At 42.4% G+C, this 18,125-nt stretch overlaps 3 protein-coding genes across 4 annotated transcripts in view; 1 reads left to right on the top strand and 2 right to left on the bottom strand.

Moving 5' to 3' along the window:
* Positions 1-624: 624 nt before the first annotated feature.
* Positions 625-10,429, bottom strand: garem (GRB2 associated, regulator of MAPK1). 2 transcript variants are annotated; one of them, XM_008301037.1, is made up of 6 exons: positions 10,026-10,429; positions 8,133-8,273; positions 7,682-7,812; positions 6,097-7,296; positions 4,755-4,909; positions 625-4,630 (listed from the first exon to the last, which is right to left on the bottom strand). In XM_008301037.1, the coding sequence occupies exons 1-6, from the start codon at positions 10,144-10,146 to the stop codon at positions 3,766-3,768; spliced, it is 2,613 nt and encodes an 870-aa protein (XP_008299259.1). In that variant the 5' UTR covers positions 10,147-10,429; the 3' UTR covers positions 625-3,765. The 2 variants fall into 2 exon arrangements, with proteins under 2 accessions (XP_008299259.1, XP_008299260.1); XM_008301038.1 differs by having other exon boundaries at positions 625-4,627.
* A 1,073-nt stretch (positions 10,430-11,502) lies between these two features.
* Positions 11,503-15,653, top strand: ncf2 (neutrophil cytosolic factor 2). The gene is made up of 15 exons (XM_008301036.1): positions 11,503-11,736; positions 11,951-12,033; positions 12,179-12,287; positions 12,434-12,568; positions 12,820-12,927; positions 13,108-13,167; positions 13,454-13,497; positions 13,800-13,941; positions 14,045-14,110; positions 14,271-14,325; positions 14,419-14,456; positions 14,560-14,708; positions 14,783-14,894; positions 15,198-15,315; positions 15,390-15,653. The coding sequence occupies exons 1-15, from the start codon at positions 11,563-11,565 to the stop codon at positions 15,485-15,487; spliced, it is 1,491 nt and encodes a 496-aa protein (XP_008299258.1). The 5' UTR covers positions 11,503-11,562; the 3' UTR covers positions 15,488-15,653.
* A 32-nt stretch (positions 15,654-15,685) lies between these two features.
* dph2 (diphthamide biosynthesis 2) overlaps positions 15,686-18,125 on the bottom strand; it is a 4,546-nt gene continuing 2,106 nt past the window's right edge. The window contains exons 4-7 of the mRNA XM_008301035.1: positions 17,945-18,125; positions 17,116-17,805; positions 16,106-16,288; positions 15,686-15,942 (exon numbers count right to left, since the gene is read on the bottom strand). The exon at positions 17,945-18,125 is cut by the window's right edge and continues 43 nt beyond it. Coding sequence (XP_008299257.1) covers positions 15,812-15,942; positions 16,106-16,288; positions 17,116-17,805; positions 17,945-18,125 — 1,185 coding nt within the window. The 3' untranslated portion in view covers positions 15,686-15,811. The remainder of the gene's footprint in view (positions 15,943-16,105; positions 16,289-17,115; positions 17,806-17,944) is intronic.

The following is an 18,125-nucleotide window of genomic DNA, read 5'->3' as shown; positions in this document are numbered from 1 at the left end:
GAGGAGAGGAGAGCAGTGCATCATGGGAATCCCCCAGCAGTCTAAAGCTATAGCAGCATCACTTGGGGACAGGTCAGGTGACCTGAGCAGCTCTAACTATCAGCTTTATCAAAGAGGAAAGTTTTAAGCATAATCTTAAAAGCAGAGAGGGTGGGCGGGTGGAACTTGCAGTCTGAGAGCGAAGGGCTCTGTTAGGATGATTTGGTACAATAAGAAGAGAAGATGAAGAGAAGCCAACACAGATGAAATATGATCTCTCTTACTGGTTCTTGTCAGAATGCTGGCTGCAGCATTCTGGATCAGCTGAAGGTTTTTCAGTGAGTTATTGGGACATCCTGATAATAAGGAATTACAATAGTCCAGCCTAGAAGTGACAAATGCATGGACTAGTTTAGTCTGTTTGATCTTACATCTATTTGAAATTGTGTGTTTGTGCTCGTTTTTACAGTTAAACAACATAAATCACAAATAGTGTAGAAGACTGACTTTAACAAGCTCTGACTCCATCACCTCTTGCGTTTTGCGGATCACTTTGATCATCCGAGCGCTGAGACGATGATCAGTAATGAAACTAAACACCGTGTGAACAGTTCTGTTACATGAGAGAAGAAAAAAAAACACAAACACCAGTTAATCCATTTTTAATAGATTATACAATCAAAAATAGGGAAAGGAGTTAAATTGAAAGATAACTGTTCATAACTCAAGATTTCAGTAATGCTGTCAAACCCAGTGTCACAGTCTTTAACCTCTTCTTTGTTTTGTTTTTTGCAAAAAAAGGGCAAGAATTACGTAGGCCTCAGTGTCATCAACACAGAACATCCTGCTGGACGAAGGTGGACCAGTTGTGTGTTCACAGTTCGTATCTCAGAATTATTCAAGTAAAACGATCGACTTGGAAGAATTCCTTTGGCAAGAAATTAACACTGCGGCGATTTTAACACACATCATATATATATTTTAAACTCCACTGCTCCGTTGTTCCTATTGCATAAGACGTTAACGGACATATAAAGGGGGCAGAGGCCGTTCCCCGTTACAACATGGATACTGCGACGAAGTTAGAAGGAAATCTGTAAAAAAAAAAAAATCATCCAGACACATGGCTTATTAACATCGTTGTTTTTTTTTGGTCACTGTCTGTGTAGTGTGACTGAAGCTTTTCTTCTTCTTCCTGTGACCGAGTTTTATTTTAATGCATGGATTCGTAAACCTAAGTAGACCCCCCGACACATTTTACAGAATAAAAAAAAAAAGTTTGAACATTTTTCTCCATAAAAAATAATCTCAACATTAGTAATCATTTTCTTAAAAAAAAAAAAATTACATTAAATTTGCACTTACATACAAAATAAAAATATCAAGTAAAATATGTAACACCCCACTACGAAAAGCGTCAGGGGGAAAATAATAATAATAATAATACAAAAAAAAAACAGCTGTTGGCCAGCAGAGCAGACCCTGGTCGTAGAAAGGCTGTTGCTGCAGAGGCACCTTCATATATCAGCCATACAAAACAATCTGAGGATAGCTGTTCTGCATATTTATGTTAAATAACTGCATAAATAAATCAACTCTGAATCAAGATGTTTGTCACCAATATAAACAAATACTTCACCGCAGCCGATCATTTTCATTTTCAACCCGACGTCATTCCTTAAGAGAATATTTTCAAGACGAGCAAAAACGAAAATGTCGAGCCGGAGTGAAATATCAAACATTTTAAGGTCTCTGGGTTAAGGCGCAGATAAACTATTACTTCTTGCATTAGAGGACACTTAATATACAGACAATAAGGGGGGTGAAAAAAAAAATAGGAGAAGTACCGTCTGTAAAACATGTAGTGCATTCACTCTTTTATAGGATTATATTTAATGACCTTAACTGCAATTATCTTAAACGGAAATATACCAAAGTGCATGATGCGTAATTTGTATTAAATGTCGAACGTCATGGTCCGTTACCTCTGTGTGTTATTTCCATGTTAGAGTCGCTTTGTTAGGCCTCGAGTCGGTCATCTTCAGCTACTTCAAGTTAGATTAGAAGAATTCAACTTTAGATTTTTAAAAAAAAGGCATCAAAGAAAAGCTCGTTGCATAAAGACGGGGTCGTTGTTACATCTCGTAGGAGGCCGATGTGGCTCACTGGTGTTAGCATAGTTAGATCACTTTGCCAAAATCTGATGGCTAACGAAGCGTTGTTGGTTCAACGTGACGGTAAACCAACAGTCTTTCACCTCGTATCACATCGATGTACAGAAAGCTACTCATCCAGATTGTTGTTGGTTGTATCCCTCATTACATTCCGTTTAATTTAAATCTAGAAAATCAAATCAGGTTCACTGATGTCACAGCTCCTCTGTCCTGTCATCGGCTGGATATGCTCAAGGAGGAGGTTCGTTTACTGTTTCTGCCATTTGGGATTGTAAAACATGTTTAGTGCACGAGGCCGAGCTTTAGTGTTGATTGTTAAAAGAACACGTGGCTTGTTTTAACCTGGAACACTTTAATTAATGTGGCTGTTGTGGTTGTACCGACGAGGACAGAACACCACCATTAGCTCCCTGCAGCTTTCCAAGCAGAGGTGAAAACGTTTGACATGCTTGTTTTCAGTCTGACCGGAGCTAAACACAGAAAATTGACCGCCTGGAACGGACATTTTGCTAACTGCATTAGTGCTCTCCATCCTGGGATGCCTGCCAGCTGCCCTCATCGCTCTGCGCGCTGATTGGTTTACATGTGGGAGGCTGATTTGTCCTACGGGGACGGAGCCGGAGGTGGACGGACAGCAGGACGCTCACCGCTCTGCTGCCGACTGAGGAGGGAAACTGTGGCTACGGAGAGCGGGACCTGCTGATGGCTGAAACATCTCCGTGTTCACATAGATGATGGTGATCCAGCCGTGGAACTAGCAGCTAACTTTCTGTGTTTACTTGCAGGTCGACTGAAGACAAGTTTTCAACGATGCACACTGACGGAGCTCTTTGGGAAGCTGCAGGCTTTGCTAAACACCATTTCTATAACAGAGTGCAGAATCAGCATCACACTAAGAGCCACAACATTAACTGGACTCCAGGTTGAATTCTGCTTTAACAGCTGTTGGCAGTCGACTGCTCCGAATCCACCAGTATTCTACAAAACTTAGTGTTTCATTTCATGCATCCCTGACCTTGAGAATACCGTAAATGTACGAATGAAACCGAAACAAAAACCAACAATAGCGGGTCCATCCCAGGACAGCAAGCTTGTCACTGATTGTTTTACTGATTATAATTTGTTCTGCTACCAGATTCAGCTGTAAACTGTGTTCACTGCGTTTTAAACATTAAATAAGCAACAGCCAAACATGTTCTAGTTTGTGCTCTTTTAAAAATCCCGTGATGTTTGTGGGATCCCCCTTTTTTGGACGGACGACGTTCTCTTCAGGCAGATCTGAACGCATCCTCATGTTCTGAACATCCTTCCTTTCCCTTTTGCTGGTTTAAACTTGTGATGTGTGTAATGACATGGATACCGGTTCAATGAAAAAGTAGCCGACATGAAAACGTCTCAGTGAAAGTGCTAAAAGATTCCATTCAGTTAGCAGATAGCAGACTTTAAGTGGGAAGTACGACCCAACTCCCCTCCCCAAATGTAGTAACAAGGACAAAAAAAAGTTCATATTAAAAAAAACAATTAAAAAAAAAACAACGACCGTCTTTGTGGCTTGATGTGCATAGCATATATACTGAAGGCATGACTTTCTCCGCTGTAGTGTCACATACTGCTATATCTTGGGTCTCCACCCGTTTATGAACTGCATGAGTTTCTTCACCTGCAGTTTGCTTAGCTTGAAGTCCTCGGACAGAATCTCCTCGGTGAGCTGCAGGAGCAGATTCCCATCGATCTTCTCAGACACGAAAAGAGAAACAATGTCGTCTGGCATGCCGATAAACTTTAGAGATTTGGACACCTCTTCGATGGAAAGGCCGGCCAGGCTGGACGGCGGCTGCCACGGCGCAGCGGGAGGAACGGGTGGACAGTTCAGAGTTAAGGAGTTAGAGATGGAATAGATCTCCGTTGTTGTGCCCTGCTCATGAGGAGTAAGCGAACTGTTCAAAGGTTCCTGCGTACTGTCGCAGACTGATTCCGACAGTAGGTCTGTGCACTTCTTCAGGACGTTTGATTTTGGCGTTCTCGGCGGTAGGATGGGGCAGGAGAGGCTCTGCTTAGTGTTAGATTCTTCTATGGGCTTGTCTCTGTACATTTCTGAGTTGTAACTCGACGATTTGGTGCAGATCTGATTGAGGGAAGCTTTCTGCAAGCTGAAGTCCTTGCTGCTGTGCGCGTGTTCTCGGCCGTCGAAGTCAACGAGGCTGGACGTGCAGGTTTTCGGGGTGCTCGGGGATCTCTTCCTGGGGTAACTGTAGTAGCTTCGACAGCTGGCTGGTAGAAACTCCTCCATACAGCGCGACTCTCCTCCACTGAAGTTGTTCGGCCAAGACAAGCGGGAGGACACGCCGTCCGACAGCAGGCTGCCGCTGGGCGAAGTAGTGTTTGGTTCGGTGCTGTTGGATTTGCCCCAGCTGCAAGGGTAGCACACGTGGCTTTGCTCTTGTGGGTCAGCTCCTTCCTGCTCACACGGTCCACTACTGATGGAAAAAAGAAAGATTAGTTTGTGGTATGAGAGCAAACGTTATACATCATTAGATTTAAATGCAGATAAAGAAAGTAATGTTGGTGAAGGAGGGCTGAGTTCAAGTGTGGTCGTCTTACATGTTGTGGAGACCAGAGGAATAATAGGAGAGGGTCGGACTTGGAGACCGAGTGTCTTGCTGCCGTGGCTTCGACGGGATTGGCACCGATGGCATTTGCTTCAGACTACGCGGAGGGATCGGTGGGGCATTCAACAGTCGACATTCTTCCTTCACCTGCAATGAAAATGACTTTGAAACAGCCAGCAGAAACTAACATCTTTAACTTTTCATAAAAGTGTAGGTGTTGGACGCTGCTTACGATCACTATCCTGAAACCAGGCTACATGGTTTTATACTTTACTAATTTACACGTAGCTATTGCGTGCCTGTATATGTAGTAGCTTTAGTGGCAGAGTCCGTCATTCTCTCGGTGAAGTCAGACTGCCTACCGTAATACAAGCAATTCAAAGTCACAAAAAAAAGCTGCTTCACATTAAAAGCAGCCAAACCAGAAGATGACTTTAATGTGAAGCAGCCACAGAAAACACAATCTAGCTGTCACCACTGTTATGCTGCCATGTAATGAAAAGGAAAAACAAGCTGACAGTCGATTCTGGCTTCTTTTTTTTTTTTTTGTCAGCTTGTTTACAGATGTTGCAAAAGAGAAGTGGAACAAGAGCAGCAGGTGAAGTAACGGCTGTCGTGTGGAGAGCTACCGTAAATTCTGGTCAATAAGCCGCTACTTTTTTCACACGCTTTGAACACTGCAGCTTAAACAACGATGCGGCTAATTTACAGATTGTTACAAGTTTTACAAATTTGCCTCGAGACCAAAGTGACATTGAGAGCGACAATAAAAGAGAGACTGAGGAAGTGTCTGATGAAGTAATTCTGAGGCTGTTCAATTCCGACACTGAAGACTTTAGTGGTTTTAGTGCAGGAGGAAGATGAAGATAGCGATCAATGACTTTTCCTGGTAGGCTGCTGTATTTTCTATTTTCTTAACCAGCCGTGTTTCAGGCACTGTTCGGAAAAAAGCATTTATGTATCTGTGTATGTTACGGTACGTATTTAATTAGAAGTTTAAAACATCTTTCTGTGTAAATATCTCATGTACCAACGTGGACACCTGCAGCTTATAGACAAGTGCGGCCTGCATATGTACAAAACTGGTTTTCTTTTGAAAGTTAGCGGGTGCAGACTATATTCAGGTGCCTCAATAGTCCGGAAATTACGGCACTTGCGTCATGAACAGCAGAAAATGGGATCATAGCTACGATTGTTAATGGCTGAATTCCTTATTAGAAGTGTGTGGTTTTGTGTGGCTGCAGCATTTGGCACCACAGTTGTTTTTTTAAACAAAATAGCTACATGGGAGTGTTCACTGTTGAAGAACTTTAAGCGTGGTTGATTATACTCACAGCTTCAGACTTGGGAGGGACTGGCGGCGGAGTAAGAGGCACATCTGAACTGGGTATGGCACCAAGAGGACAAGTGACCGGGAACGACAGAGCAGCTGTCGTCGCACAGCCATTGTTGATGCCTCGGATTCCTTCACTGGAGGAGGGTTTGGGGATCTGACCCCTCAAGTGATCCAACCACAGCTCCTCGTAGGGAACGTCCATCTTGTTGAGAGGCGGTTGTTGGTTTGTGCTGTCCAGCTCGGGGAAAAAGTGTTCGTTTTCTCCAGATTCGGAGGGATTGCTATCAGAGGGCAGGAGAGCCCAGTCTCCACATAGCGTCATGCAGCCCTGCAGGTTGACTTCACTGTTACCGTGCAGGTTGCTGCCATAAACGCACACGGACAGCCGGTGGAAGGACTGGGTGAGTTCATCTCTAGCGTACGTTAAGGAGGTGGGAATCTGCATGTGGTTGGGACACCCGTTAGAGCTGCCGCTGCCTCCGCTGCTCCCACTGCAGCTGCCATTCCCACTGGTTTTCTTGGGACTTTTGCCGTCGTCGTTCCAGTCTGTCCGCACGTCCCGGACGGCACGGGAGTAGTCGTCGATGTCAAACTGTTCCTGGCAGAAGGAGAACCAGCGATGTACCATAGTGTCCAGCCACAGCTCTCCTTGCAGGAGCTCCTCTGGGACAATAAATCTCGGCATGGCCATGTGGAAAGGAAAATGGACGGGGATGATTTTGTTGCTTCGCAAAATGCAGCACACGACCACCGTCTTCGTCTGAATGTTGACCAGCTTGTAGCGGTGACCCTCTCGGATGAGGTGGAGGTCGTGCTGGTTGCGGGGCGGGCTGCTGGGTACCGTGACGTTGACAGGGAGACGGGTTTTCTCCACGATGTTCCTGATGGTGTGCTCGCCGTCCTGCATCTGAAGCTCCAGCGGACTGCAGGTGCTGAACCTGCCTTTGCACTGGAAAGGCAGGCTGATGCTCTCGTTGGTGCGGTGGTTCATGCAGATCAAGCAGGGCATCTTTCCCCGACCGATCTTGCTGATGGAGTTCAGCTTGCCGATCTTCTTAAACAGGGTGTTGAATCTTGATTTTTCTTTGGAGCTCTTGGCATAGAGGATCTCAGCCTGGCCCATTAATGTCAGTTCATCGCCAGTGCTTAGTGTTATGTTGTAAACTTCTGTGTCTTCGTTGCATTCCCCTGAAGCCATCTATGGAAAAAATGACAAACAGCCTAAGTACTGAATTTTCCACAGTGGGATTTATCTGAAAAGAAAAATTAAAACCCTGGGAGTAAACACACAAACATGTGCAGAATCATTTGCTTTACTTTCTACGTCTGCAGAAGACTGTTAAGCCAGTTAGGCCTGACAAAAATAGAGTGAAAGTACAAATTTAAATGGAAGAGTTTTCTGAAAATAAACCCCTTTTTCATGGAAGATTTCAAGCTTTAAATGACCGTCTACATTCATGGAATATCCCTGATGTCAGACAGGGTTACTAACATCACATGAGTGGCATCGATAGCCAGAAAAAAACACATCCTTATAAAGCAAACAACCAATCAGAAAAACCCCTTCAACAGATTAAACGTACCTTAACGTTGAAGGTGATTTCTTCCATGACGTACACCCTTTCGGGGAATGCTTTGGCCACCTCCTCCACACTGTTGAAGTACTGCACAGGCTCCTTGACATCCCTGTCCTGCTCCAGCAGCTTAAACTGACCTAAAGTAAGTGGAGACATCAGTGTGATTATTAAGCGCAAGCCAGCCCTTAACTGGATCACAGTGACAAATATCAGCAGTCCACATCCCGCACTGCATTGTCAGAGTTCCACGGTTTGCTGTGCCTCCAGAAAGTATTCTTTATTTTGACAAGAAGTAATTAGTTTTACAAAGTCCCCTGAAATTAGAGTGTGCTCTGTCAATAGTAACTTCTCAGCAGCCGTGAGAGGAAAGTTTTACAAGTAAAAACTGTCATGAAAACGACGCTAGACAAACAGGCATCAGACAAGCTAAGTGAGCATCTCTGTGTCTGCATCTCACCTTCATAGTGAACTGGGATCTCTATTTTGGGCCCAATGACGTAGTGTCCCTCCTCCAGACTGTGAGCGGTAATCGTCGTCCACTGACGGCAGGAATGAATCAAGAGGTAGTCGTTGTCTCTGAGCCCTTCAACCAACTGACCTGCAGGAGTGACAATAATAGAAAATCACTATTTACAAGAAAGAACATGGCATCTTCTGCACAGTCACAGTTTGGACCTAACTGTGAGACAACAAAGTGATATCTTAGACACATTTTATGAAGCTTGAAATCACGTTTTGGCATTTTGTTGTTATTTCAGCCTGATTAGATATAAAGTGATGTTTTGAATGACAGCACTATAAGGAACCACAATATCCACAGAGAATCGGCCAAAACAATTAAATAACATTGCGAGGAACACGGTGGCGGCTGTTTCCATTTTTACACCACTTCAGAGATTTACAGGACACTCCACACAAGCCGGGGTATTGGATTACTGAGCACACTCAAGCCACTGGCCTCCATGGACAATGACTAATGGCCTAATCCATACCTCTCTAAAAAAGCATGCACTATCCTTGAAAGTGCTACACACCGGCATGATTCTGCAAAAGAGGCTCAGAGCTGTGGGAGAAGTTATGAGCCTCCAGAGAACAAAATTAAAATTACTGCTGATACTATAATAGCTTCATGCCACAATTAACGTTATGTTTGGACACAACTGTGGGAATAAACAGTTGTACAGATAAAGTCGTTATAGTAACCTGCAATTTAGTTCGAGGTCTATCATCACATTGCTTCACTCTATTATCTCTTATTGTTTTTGTTTAAACATCTATTTCACTGGGGCTGCAAGGTGGAGCGGTGGTTAGCACCGCTGCCTCGCAGCAAGAAGTTCGCATCCCGGTGAGGACACCCAGGATCCTTCTGCGTGGAGTTTGCATGTTCTCCCCGTGAAGCGTGGGTTCTTTTCGGGTTCTTCGGCTTCCTCCCACAGTCCAGAAACATGTTGAGGTTAATTGGTGATTCTAAATTGTCTGCAGGTGTGAATGTGAGTGTGCTTGGTTGTCTGTCTGGCGATCTGTCCAAGTCAGCTGGGATAGACTCCAGCCCCCCCACGACCCTAGTGAGGCTTAAGGTGTATAGATAATGGATGGATGGACTATAATAGCTTCATGCTACAATTAACATGTTTGGACACAACTGTGGGAATAAACAGTTGTACAGATAAAGTCGTTATAGTAACCTGTAATTTAGTTGGAGGTCCATCATCATAGTGCTTCACTCTATTATCTCGTACTGTTTAGCTTACACATATGTCACAGAACCACCAAAGAGACCAAGGATGATTTTTCCATCTTGACTGAATTTAGTGAACTGCAGCTCATCATCCTTCCTGTTGCATTTATAACTTGTAGGTAGCTCTGCTTTTTTTTCCTCCCTTGTTTGAAGTGATGTGCAATACATATGCATTTGCAATAACATGCACACATTTCCAAACAGTTAGTCACTGTGTTGCACAACTCAACAGCTTTCTGTGCACTGCAGGGTGTTTCTAACATTCAGTACCTTGTTGTTGTGTTGTGTTGATGGCTAACAGAGTGACAGCAGAGACTTTACACCAGATTAATGAAGTAGAAAAAAAGTTAACTTGGCGTTATTTGGAGGGATTTGCTCGACAGATGCAAAGGCTTTGCTGCACAGAAGCGACTTTTCGCTGTCACAACTGGAAAGTGTCCACTTAGTCATGCAAAACACACAGTTTTAGTGGAAAATAATAAGATTAAGTGACAAAAATCAGGCAGAGAAAACTGTCTGACAAACAGCTTAGTTTACCTTTGCTGCTAGCTAGCAAGCTAGCAACAGCACAAGCTCGAAAACTTACAGTGTAGTTAAAAAAAAGTTACTAACCGTTATCCAGCTTGACAATTTGAGGCAACTTATACGCGCTGACAAGTTGATCTAAAGGTAAAGACGTCGTACTCCAGGTAACATCTTTTAAATTGTTGTACAACATTGTTCCAAGGTCCATCTTGCTAGCTTACATTAGCCAACTTGGACAGCTAGCTATGTGTAAACACGGTCACAAAAGGCTACACTAAGCTAACCAGCTAAACCGCACAGCGTCTCTCCGTGCACAGGCTCACATTATACATGACATGCTTCTAATCAATCGTTGCATATTTCCCTTTTCGCCTGCCTACGTATCATAAAGGTCCGTTGGGTGATAATGTAGCAGAGCCATGTTTGTTTAGCGACGCTGCGTCAAGTCAGCCGTACTACCGGAAACACGGATATTCTGTTGGAAAATAAGAGCACTATTTATCTTGAATGACGATGAAACTCATTAGAATTTATTTTTCTTTTTACAAGTTTGTTCCAGAAGTTGTAGTTTTTTGTTATAAAATTTGTCACTGTTGCTGTTAAGCAAAAGAAATAACATATATAGTAATAAAAATAAATCTAACTATGAAAATAAGAAGCAGCGGAAGTAGTAATAGTTTTAATAATGTTCGTAATAATAACAAAATAATATCAGTAATAATATCAAGAAGAAGAAGAGGAAGTAAGCAAATATACACAGAGGTTATTTAAAGAGCTTCACAGTCAGATAAGGTAAAAGATATATATACAAAAAAGAACATGTAAAACATGAATACCGCTGAGTAAAACTGAATTCATTAAATCAAATAAATACAAAAATACTGTACCAACAATTTAAATAAAGTGCACATTAATTTTACAGATAATTAAAATGTATAGACTGATTTTTTTATTTGCACTACACTTCACACATGACTTTTATACTTGACATATTACACGTATTGTACATTTTATATTTCTTATTGTTTATTTTTGCTCATTTATCAGTATTTATGGTGGTGCTAACTTCATCTTTGTGCTGTAGTGACCACTAATAAAGTATTTCTGTTCTTTTGTAAAGCTGTGTAAAAAGATAAGAAGAATAAAAATGTACAAAATAATGAGCACACCATGAAATAGAAAAAATAAAAATGGGTGAATAAAAGTGCAAAATAAAAGTATTGATGGGTAATGTTCTACTTCTTTTTTTTTTTTATTTTTTAATATAACTGATTAATTATAAACTGCGGAAGAAAAGACACCAAAATGATTAAATCTATTGCTTTGAGGAACAGATAGAGCACCAAATGAATTATGTTATGACTTTATGTTAAAATGAAGAACATGTTGGGAAAGTATGCCAAAATTAGATTAGTTTGATTTAAACTTCTTACTGGCAGATACCAGAGCGCTGAATGGGAAACGAAAACAAGAATCACTGAGCCTTAAGGCCTGCCGGGGGAGTGGCCATATGCATATTTATGTACCAATAATGGCTGTCATCACACTTCCTGATCTCACTGGTACAAATCAGATGAGCTTCCTTTATTTGCTCTGTAGCTCAGTGTGCTCCTAACCAGCAAGTATGTCTTTTCTGGACACTCTGCGTCAGTGGGACGAGGCTATAACCTGCGCCGACAGAGAGGATCTGTCAGAGGCACTCAGGATTTTCTTGTCCATCCAAGAAAAAAACTCCAAAATCTGTTTTGACATTGGCTGTCTCCATCTTCTTAACCAAGACTTTGATGCAGCTGAAAAGGTATGTCTAACCTGCACGGCAATCTGCATGCACACATTCACAAATATCAACCGTGTTTGTTTTTATATTGCACACGAGAAAGAGAAAGTCATCAGGCGACGTGTCATTGATGAGATGGAATGTAAAAGTGCAAGTCACTGTGAAAGAAGAAGTCCAGATTACCATTTTTTCAGTTCTTTCAGAGGAAGTTACAGTGTTTTCTAATGTTTCTCAGGCGTTTGATTGCAGCATACAGAAGGACGAACATTTGGCCATCGCCTTCTTTCAAAGAGGAATCACCTTCTACAGAAAGCAGAGGCAAGACTCACCAGTCATTTCCATAAAAATTACCACCGTTCTCACTCATGAATTAGTTTTTTAAAAAAAGAAAATGTCATTCCTAACTCGTAGGTTTTTTTTTAACATGTGCAAAAGTAATTCATGTGATTATTTCTTTCCAAAGGTATGAGGAGAGTTTAGCTGATTTCCAGAGAGCCTTCAAAGCACTAAGGGGCAACCATCTGATAGATTACAAAGCGCTTGGTCTCAGATACATATTATATGCATGTGAGGTAAAGATTATAAAGTTTGATGATTTATCCGAAACAGCTCTGTCTAAAAATCTTCTCATGCATTATTCTCAATTCTGTTGTCTGCATGAGGAACCTTAAAGCTCTGAATGGGTAAAATAGTTTCTAAAACAATATCAACGCTACAGGTTCTCCACAACATGGCCCTGGTTGAGGCTCAGCTGGGCAACTGGGACAAGGCTCAGGAACACCTCGCGAAGGCTCTCGACTACAAGACAGAGGCCAAACTCAACATCATCGACAAAGCTCTGCAGTCAACCCTGGTCAGTCAGGATGTCTGCTCTGTTACTGACACGCAGCCCTTTGACACAACGATGAATTCTGCTTGTTTGATTTATATTTCAGTCAGGGTAGATGGACCTATTTTAGCCAGATCAGTGTGTGAGTTAACATGCATCGGCCCTGTGCTGCTCTAAAGCTGCTGGAGACTCGATGGAGAGCTCATGGCTTGTTGATTTTCATTCACGTCAGAAATGCTTTAAATAACACGTGCAATGAAACGTTTCGCCAACAGAAACAGAAGCTTTTCAAACCAGTCCAGTTCCCAACAAAAGTGCTGTTTAAGCCAAACAAGAACTACGTTGCTGAGCTGGAGAAGAAGGACTACCTGGGAAAAGCAAAGGTGATGCTTTACCTACTAATAACAGATGATTATAGTGTGATCATGAAGCTCGTTAAACTCAACCTGATTACAGCTTCAGTTTGTGATTTCATCATTTCTTAACTTGACATAATTTTGGGGAAAATGCTGTAATTATTTTTCACACCAGTAACCTATGTTTTGTGTCTGTGTCATCATCAGGTCGTCGCCTCCGTTGTGCCGCAAGATGCGTTCTCTGGATTCGCCCCATTGCAGCCACAGGTAACAGATGAGCTCTAAAAAAACAACACCAGTGTGAGGATAAAGACATCAGTGTGTTAGCTTTATACTGTTTTATATGCAAAATGTGTTTAACAGAAAATTAATAAAACAGGAACTAAATGATTTCCCTGTATTAGTGAAAATGTTAGAAAATGACATCCTCTGTGCTGTCATCATGTAATCACTTCGCCATGCCAAAACCTCTTCATTTCATTTTAAATTACTGCTGTGCTGCACCATGTCAGCAACTGATCAGATGCTTTGTGTTTTTATTTGCATCCGACAGGTTGAAGACGGTCCAGCTCGTCCAAAAGAACCCGAGGTTCTGAGGTACAACAGTCACTTTGAAGCTGTGCAAATCTGCCACTGTCTGCACATATGAGCTTTTTTTCTTTCCTAAACTTGACTTCAAATTATCTTCCTACTTAGCAAAATTTTGTGAAGTATTTTCCTCTGTGCATGCAGGATGTGTAAACTTAAAAGTCAGCTCTTGATGTTGATAAAAGCATCAACCACATCTGTGAAAACGCTGGATTACTGTAGCTTTAGAACATCAGAGTAGAAACCCAACAGTGACTACCGTAGTGTATTTGTGTCCCAGGTATCTTGATGTATGTCTCTTGTCTCCGTAGGGCGTTGCAAGGAGAACCCCACACGGTGCTGTTTGAATTTGTTCCTGAGACCAGCGACGAGTTGGCCGTAGTGCCGGGAAACATAGTGTTTGTGCTGCAGAAGGGTGCCGACAACTGGGCCTCTGTGGTCTTCAACGAAAGGGTAAGACCAGAACCTGCAGACTCTTTTTGCAGCAGACTTGTGAACATGTGTCCTTGAATCCACTACTTACCAAGACTATACGTGGTTTTGATGTTGATTCTAGAGGGGACTTGTTCCTTACAATTACCTGGAACCTTTGGAAATCTCCTTGGCTTCAAAACAAAACAAGGTGAAGAAGGATTTTTATGACATCAGTTTAACAAAACACATTGAAAGTTGTCTTCCTGACATTTCTAAGCTTTCTCTTCAGGTTTCTAAAAATGACACTCGATGAACTGCTGCACTTACTTTATTTTTTCTGCATTTTGAATTTCAATAACCACAAACAGAGAGTACCTGCACCTCCGAGCCGAGAAGCACCAACCAGACCAGCGAGGAATCCAGGTAGACTCACACACAGTTTGAATTAGTTAATAAAATGAGCTAATAAAATACTGTATGTGAACACAAGCCTTCTCCTCATTCTCTTTATTTAAGCTCCCAGTGATAGCAACAGGGGGAACACTCAGCGTCAGGTATGCGTCTTTTCATTTCCGTCCATAGTTAATATTCCCCTCTGAACCAACATGTTGTTCTTTTGAGTTCTGGGATTTAACTGAGTCCTTTAACCCGTGCCAGGATTCACAAACTACCGACAATTCGTACATTGTCAAAGTCCATTACACGTTCAACTTTGCTGTGTCGGTACCTCGTGGGTCTCCCTATGCGACGCTGATCGAGAAAATCAGCAAAAGGCTGAGTCTCCCTGCTGCTGTGATCACTTTGAGGTACAAAAATCTTGAACTGCTGCTATATTGTCGTACTGCTCAGATACAAAATGAAATGTCTCTGTTTGATTTAGTTTGACCTCTGAGGTGAGCGAGCAAAGCGTGATCAACGCCGACACGGACATGGAAAGTGTGTGGAGCCAGGCCAGCGGAGGACGCATCACCTTATGGTGTAAGACGAAGGAGGTGAGGAAGACGGGGATCTATCGCTGTGGTGCAGTTTAATAATAGAATGATTGGGACTACACCCATAGTTATTAGCATCGTCTCTATAAATGCTAGACTTGTGTCTTGTGCCCTGCATTGGGTACTACAAGTACCTGTGAACACCTTTAGCTCAAAATATTTGTTCTTTTCATTAACATCCACTCGATGGTAGAGCAGGTAGGTCACTGACTGAATGAAACCTGTAACAACAACAACATGCAGGAGATGCTGTAAGTTGTCAAAGTTGCTGAAAATGACTGTGTGTGTGTTTTGTGGTGGCAGCAAACTGATGGAACGCTGCAGAAGGAGATTGTCTTGCTGGCACTTCACACGTACGAGTCGTCAAACCCAGAGGATCTCAGTTTTAACGAAGGGGACGAGATCACACTGCTCTCTAGAGGTGAGACTCTTTTGGTGACACTGCAGCTTGATCATGACACATATTCTAATTCCTATTTTCTTCTCTCTCTTCAGTTAACCAGGATTGGATGGAAGGGCATTGTAATGGGAACACTGGTATATTTCCAGCATCCTTTGTGAAAGAAGTAATTTATCTGAACATCAGTGAGTGATCCCTGTCATACTGCTCAGTGGCCAAAGCTAAGAACTGGTCAGGCACCGCCTGCGAAAACCCAGATTTTTCCTTCTTTATTTATTATTTGTATTAAAATAAATCCCTTTTCCACAAAGTTCTTTATATCATTTTAACAGGCTGTAGTCGCTGAAATCAAAGGTTAAGTAGGTAACGCAGCAATAACAACTCTCTTATATTTATTTCGTGGAAAACATTTATTACTTACAGCTTCCAGAAATTACAAGTTCCATACATTTAGTGCATTTGGTGCATTTGTGAGTGAATAAATAATCAGTTGAAGACCTCGTGGATTGCTGCTGAGTCACCGTGAGGACGTTCCCTCCTCTTCGTAGGCGATAGCTATGCCTCTCCTGCCCTCTACTGCCTTCACCACAGGTGTCTCTCCCAGCTTCTGCTCTAAACCGCGCCAGCTTCGACCCGCCAGGAACGAAGCTGGAAGAAGAAAAAAAGCAGAAACATGTAGAGTAATACAAGACATGTCTGCTTCTGTCTGTTTGTGCAAGAATGTACCACACATGTGTAACAATTACTGTGCATAATTCAACAATAAAATAAAGTTAAGTAAATGGAGCAGAAGTTTGCGACTGTCTCCTACCAGCTGAGTTTGTGTTGGCGACAGTCATCGTCTGGTTCCTCAGGACCACAGAGGAGCCGAAGGACGACTGCTCGGGCTCGCTGCTGAGCAGATTGTGGCTCCGCAGAGCTCCAGTGATTAATGAAACATCCGTCTCATCTCCGTCCTCCTGCTGCTCAGCCAGAGGCACGTGACTCTGTCCACCTAGAACAACAAACAACCTTCATTAACTGGTGAAAATATAGATAACGTGCAAAATGTTGAGTCAATACAGAGTTGTAGGAACTGTGTGAACGTTTAACGAGTAAACGAGGTTAAGGATGGTGTGTCGAAACACATCAGTGCAGGAAGGTCATAATGATTAAAATTATTACATTAAACTAATGTTAAATTGAAGATACACGTATTAAAAGGAGAATGTCAGTTTCTAAATGAATGGCAAACATAATAGTATGAATAATATTCCTGCCCCTTCATTTTTGGGGAAAAAAAACAAACAAAAACAAAAAAACCCAACATAAAAGGCTCTAATTTAATTTTATATGTCAAATTTTATGTTTTTGTAGAAGCCTATTCAGGACTTTTGGGGTCTTTTGGACCCCAGGACATTTGGTTTAGGTGACAGGTATTGTTTTTTTATTTTTTAAGATTTTTTGTCATGCATTTGGAACCAAAAATATGTCAACTTATCAGAAAATGTATTTAACATAGTATAAAAGTCTATAATGAACACCAACAAATATTTTGCACATATTCTTTCTTGGGGTCTAATGGACGTATGGCAATGTGAAAGTCCTGAATCGGGTTAATCACCGTGTCAGATCTATTATGTTCACATGTATTTGGTGTTTTATCCAAAAAGATTTAAGACCATTTGTAGCTTCCCCTCCAGAAAAGCCAGACTTCCCCTATTGTAGTAAAAATGAAAATAACATTACACAACCCTTTCTCCTAAAATTGTTCATGCATCCCTTTAATGTGAGAAAGTTCTAAATTTAGGAGTTTCTGAGGTGAATAAATCCCAGTCAAACCTGGCAGGAGATGTCGAAAGTCTGTGACGTACTCCTCGGACCACTCCCTGTTCCTGTTGCAGGCCACCTCCATCTCAAACGGCGTCACTACGGGTTTATAGAACTCGCTGGAGTCCAAAAGCGAGTTCTCGGGGCATGCTATTAACACAAAGATGTCAATTTCCAGGAAGTTTGCCAGCTTGGGTACGTTCAGTTTCCCCATGGCGAACATGTAGCTCTTCTTGCCGGCACTGCGGATGGTTTCCTTCAGCTGCTGGATGATGCTGAGGTAGTCGGCCACCCCCAGCGTGCCGACCAGGATGCCCACCACGTTGGCATCTTTGGCCCTTTCTATAGCGTAGTATCTCTTCATCAGTGCGCGGTTGATGCTTACTGACTCGATCCTGCCCTTCGTCGTCACAGGGTCGAAAGAGCCAAACGAGCAGCGATTCCAAGTCATCATGAAGTTTCTCAGCGTCGCTCCCTCGTGACCGACGTAGAACATGCTGTAATCGGTTATACTGGAGCCACTTTCCAAGGAGAACCGCCTTCCAAACTGATAAATAACCTCGTTGTTGTCTTGCTCAGAGAGACAGGAGTCATTAGTTTGTCCTTTAACCCGGCCGTGGCTGTAGCACTGCTCCCCTTCAACCACAAGTTCTGAGACGACGAGGTTTGAATACTCTGGTGACAGGAGGGACAGAAGATCGTCTGGGGAAAAAAACGGTGTATTCAGTTAATATTTTTCTTGAAGATGCCTAAATTTGTGAAACATTAAACACAGACTGGAAAGACAACTAACTAAACAAACACAAACTGGTGGAGGACAGTTATTTATTGGATCACTTACTAACAGCATGACTGTAGTTGACGTCATAGAGGACGACGATGCGACTCTGCGTGTCAGGATAGAGTTCTCTGAAGGAGGAGGCACACTTCTCCACATCCAGTGGTCTTTTCTCAAAGATGTACATCAGAGGCAGCCGTTTGGACGGACTGAGGCAGGCGCTGCCGTAGTGGACGATGCACTC

The sequence above is a fragment of the Stegastes partitus genome, unplaced genomic scaffold, assembly GCF_000690725.1.
Source record: "Stegastes partitus isolate 25-593 unplaced genomic scaffold, Stegastes_partitus-1.0.2 Scaffold1623, whole genome shotgun sequence".
NCBI lineage: Eukaryota > Metazoa > Chordata > Actinopteri > Pomacentridae > Stegastes > Stegastes partitus.
This window is presented reverse-complemented; position numbering and strand designations above follow the sequence as displayed.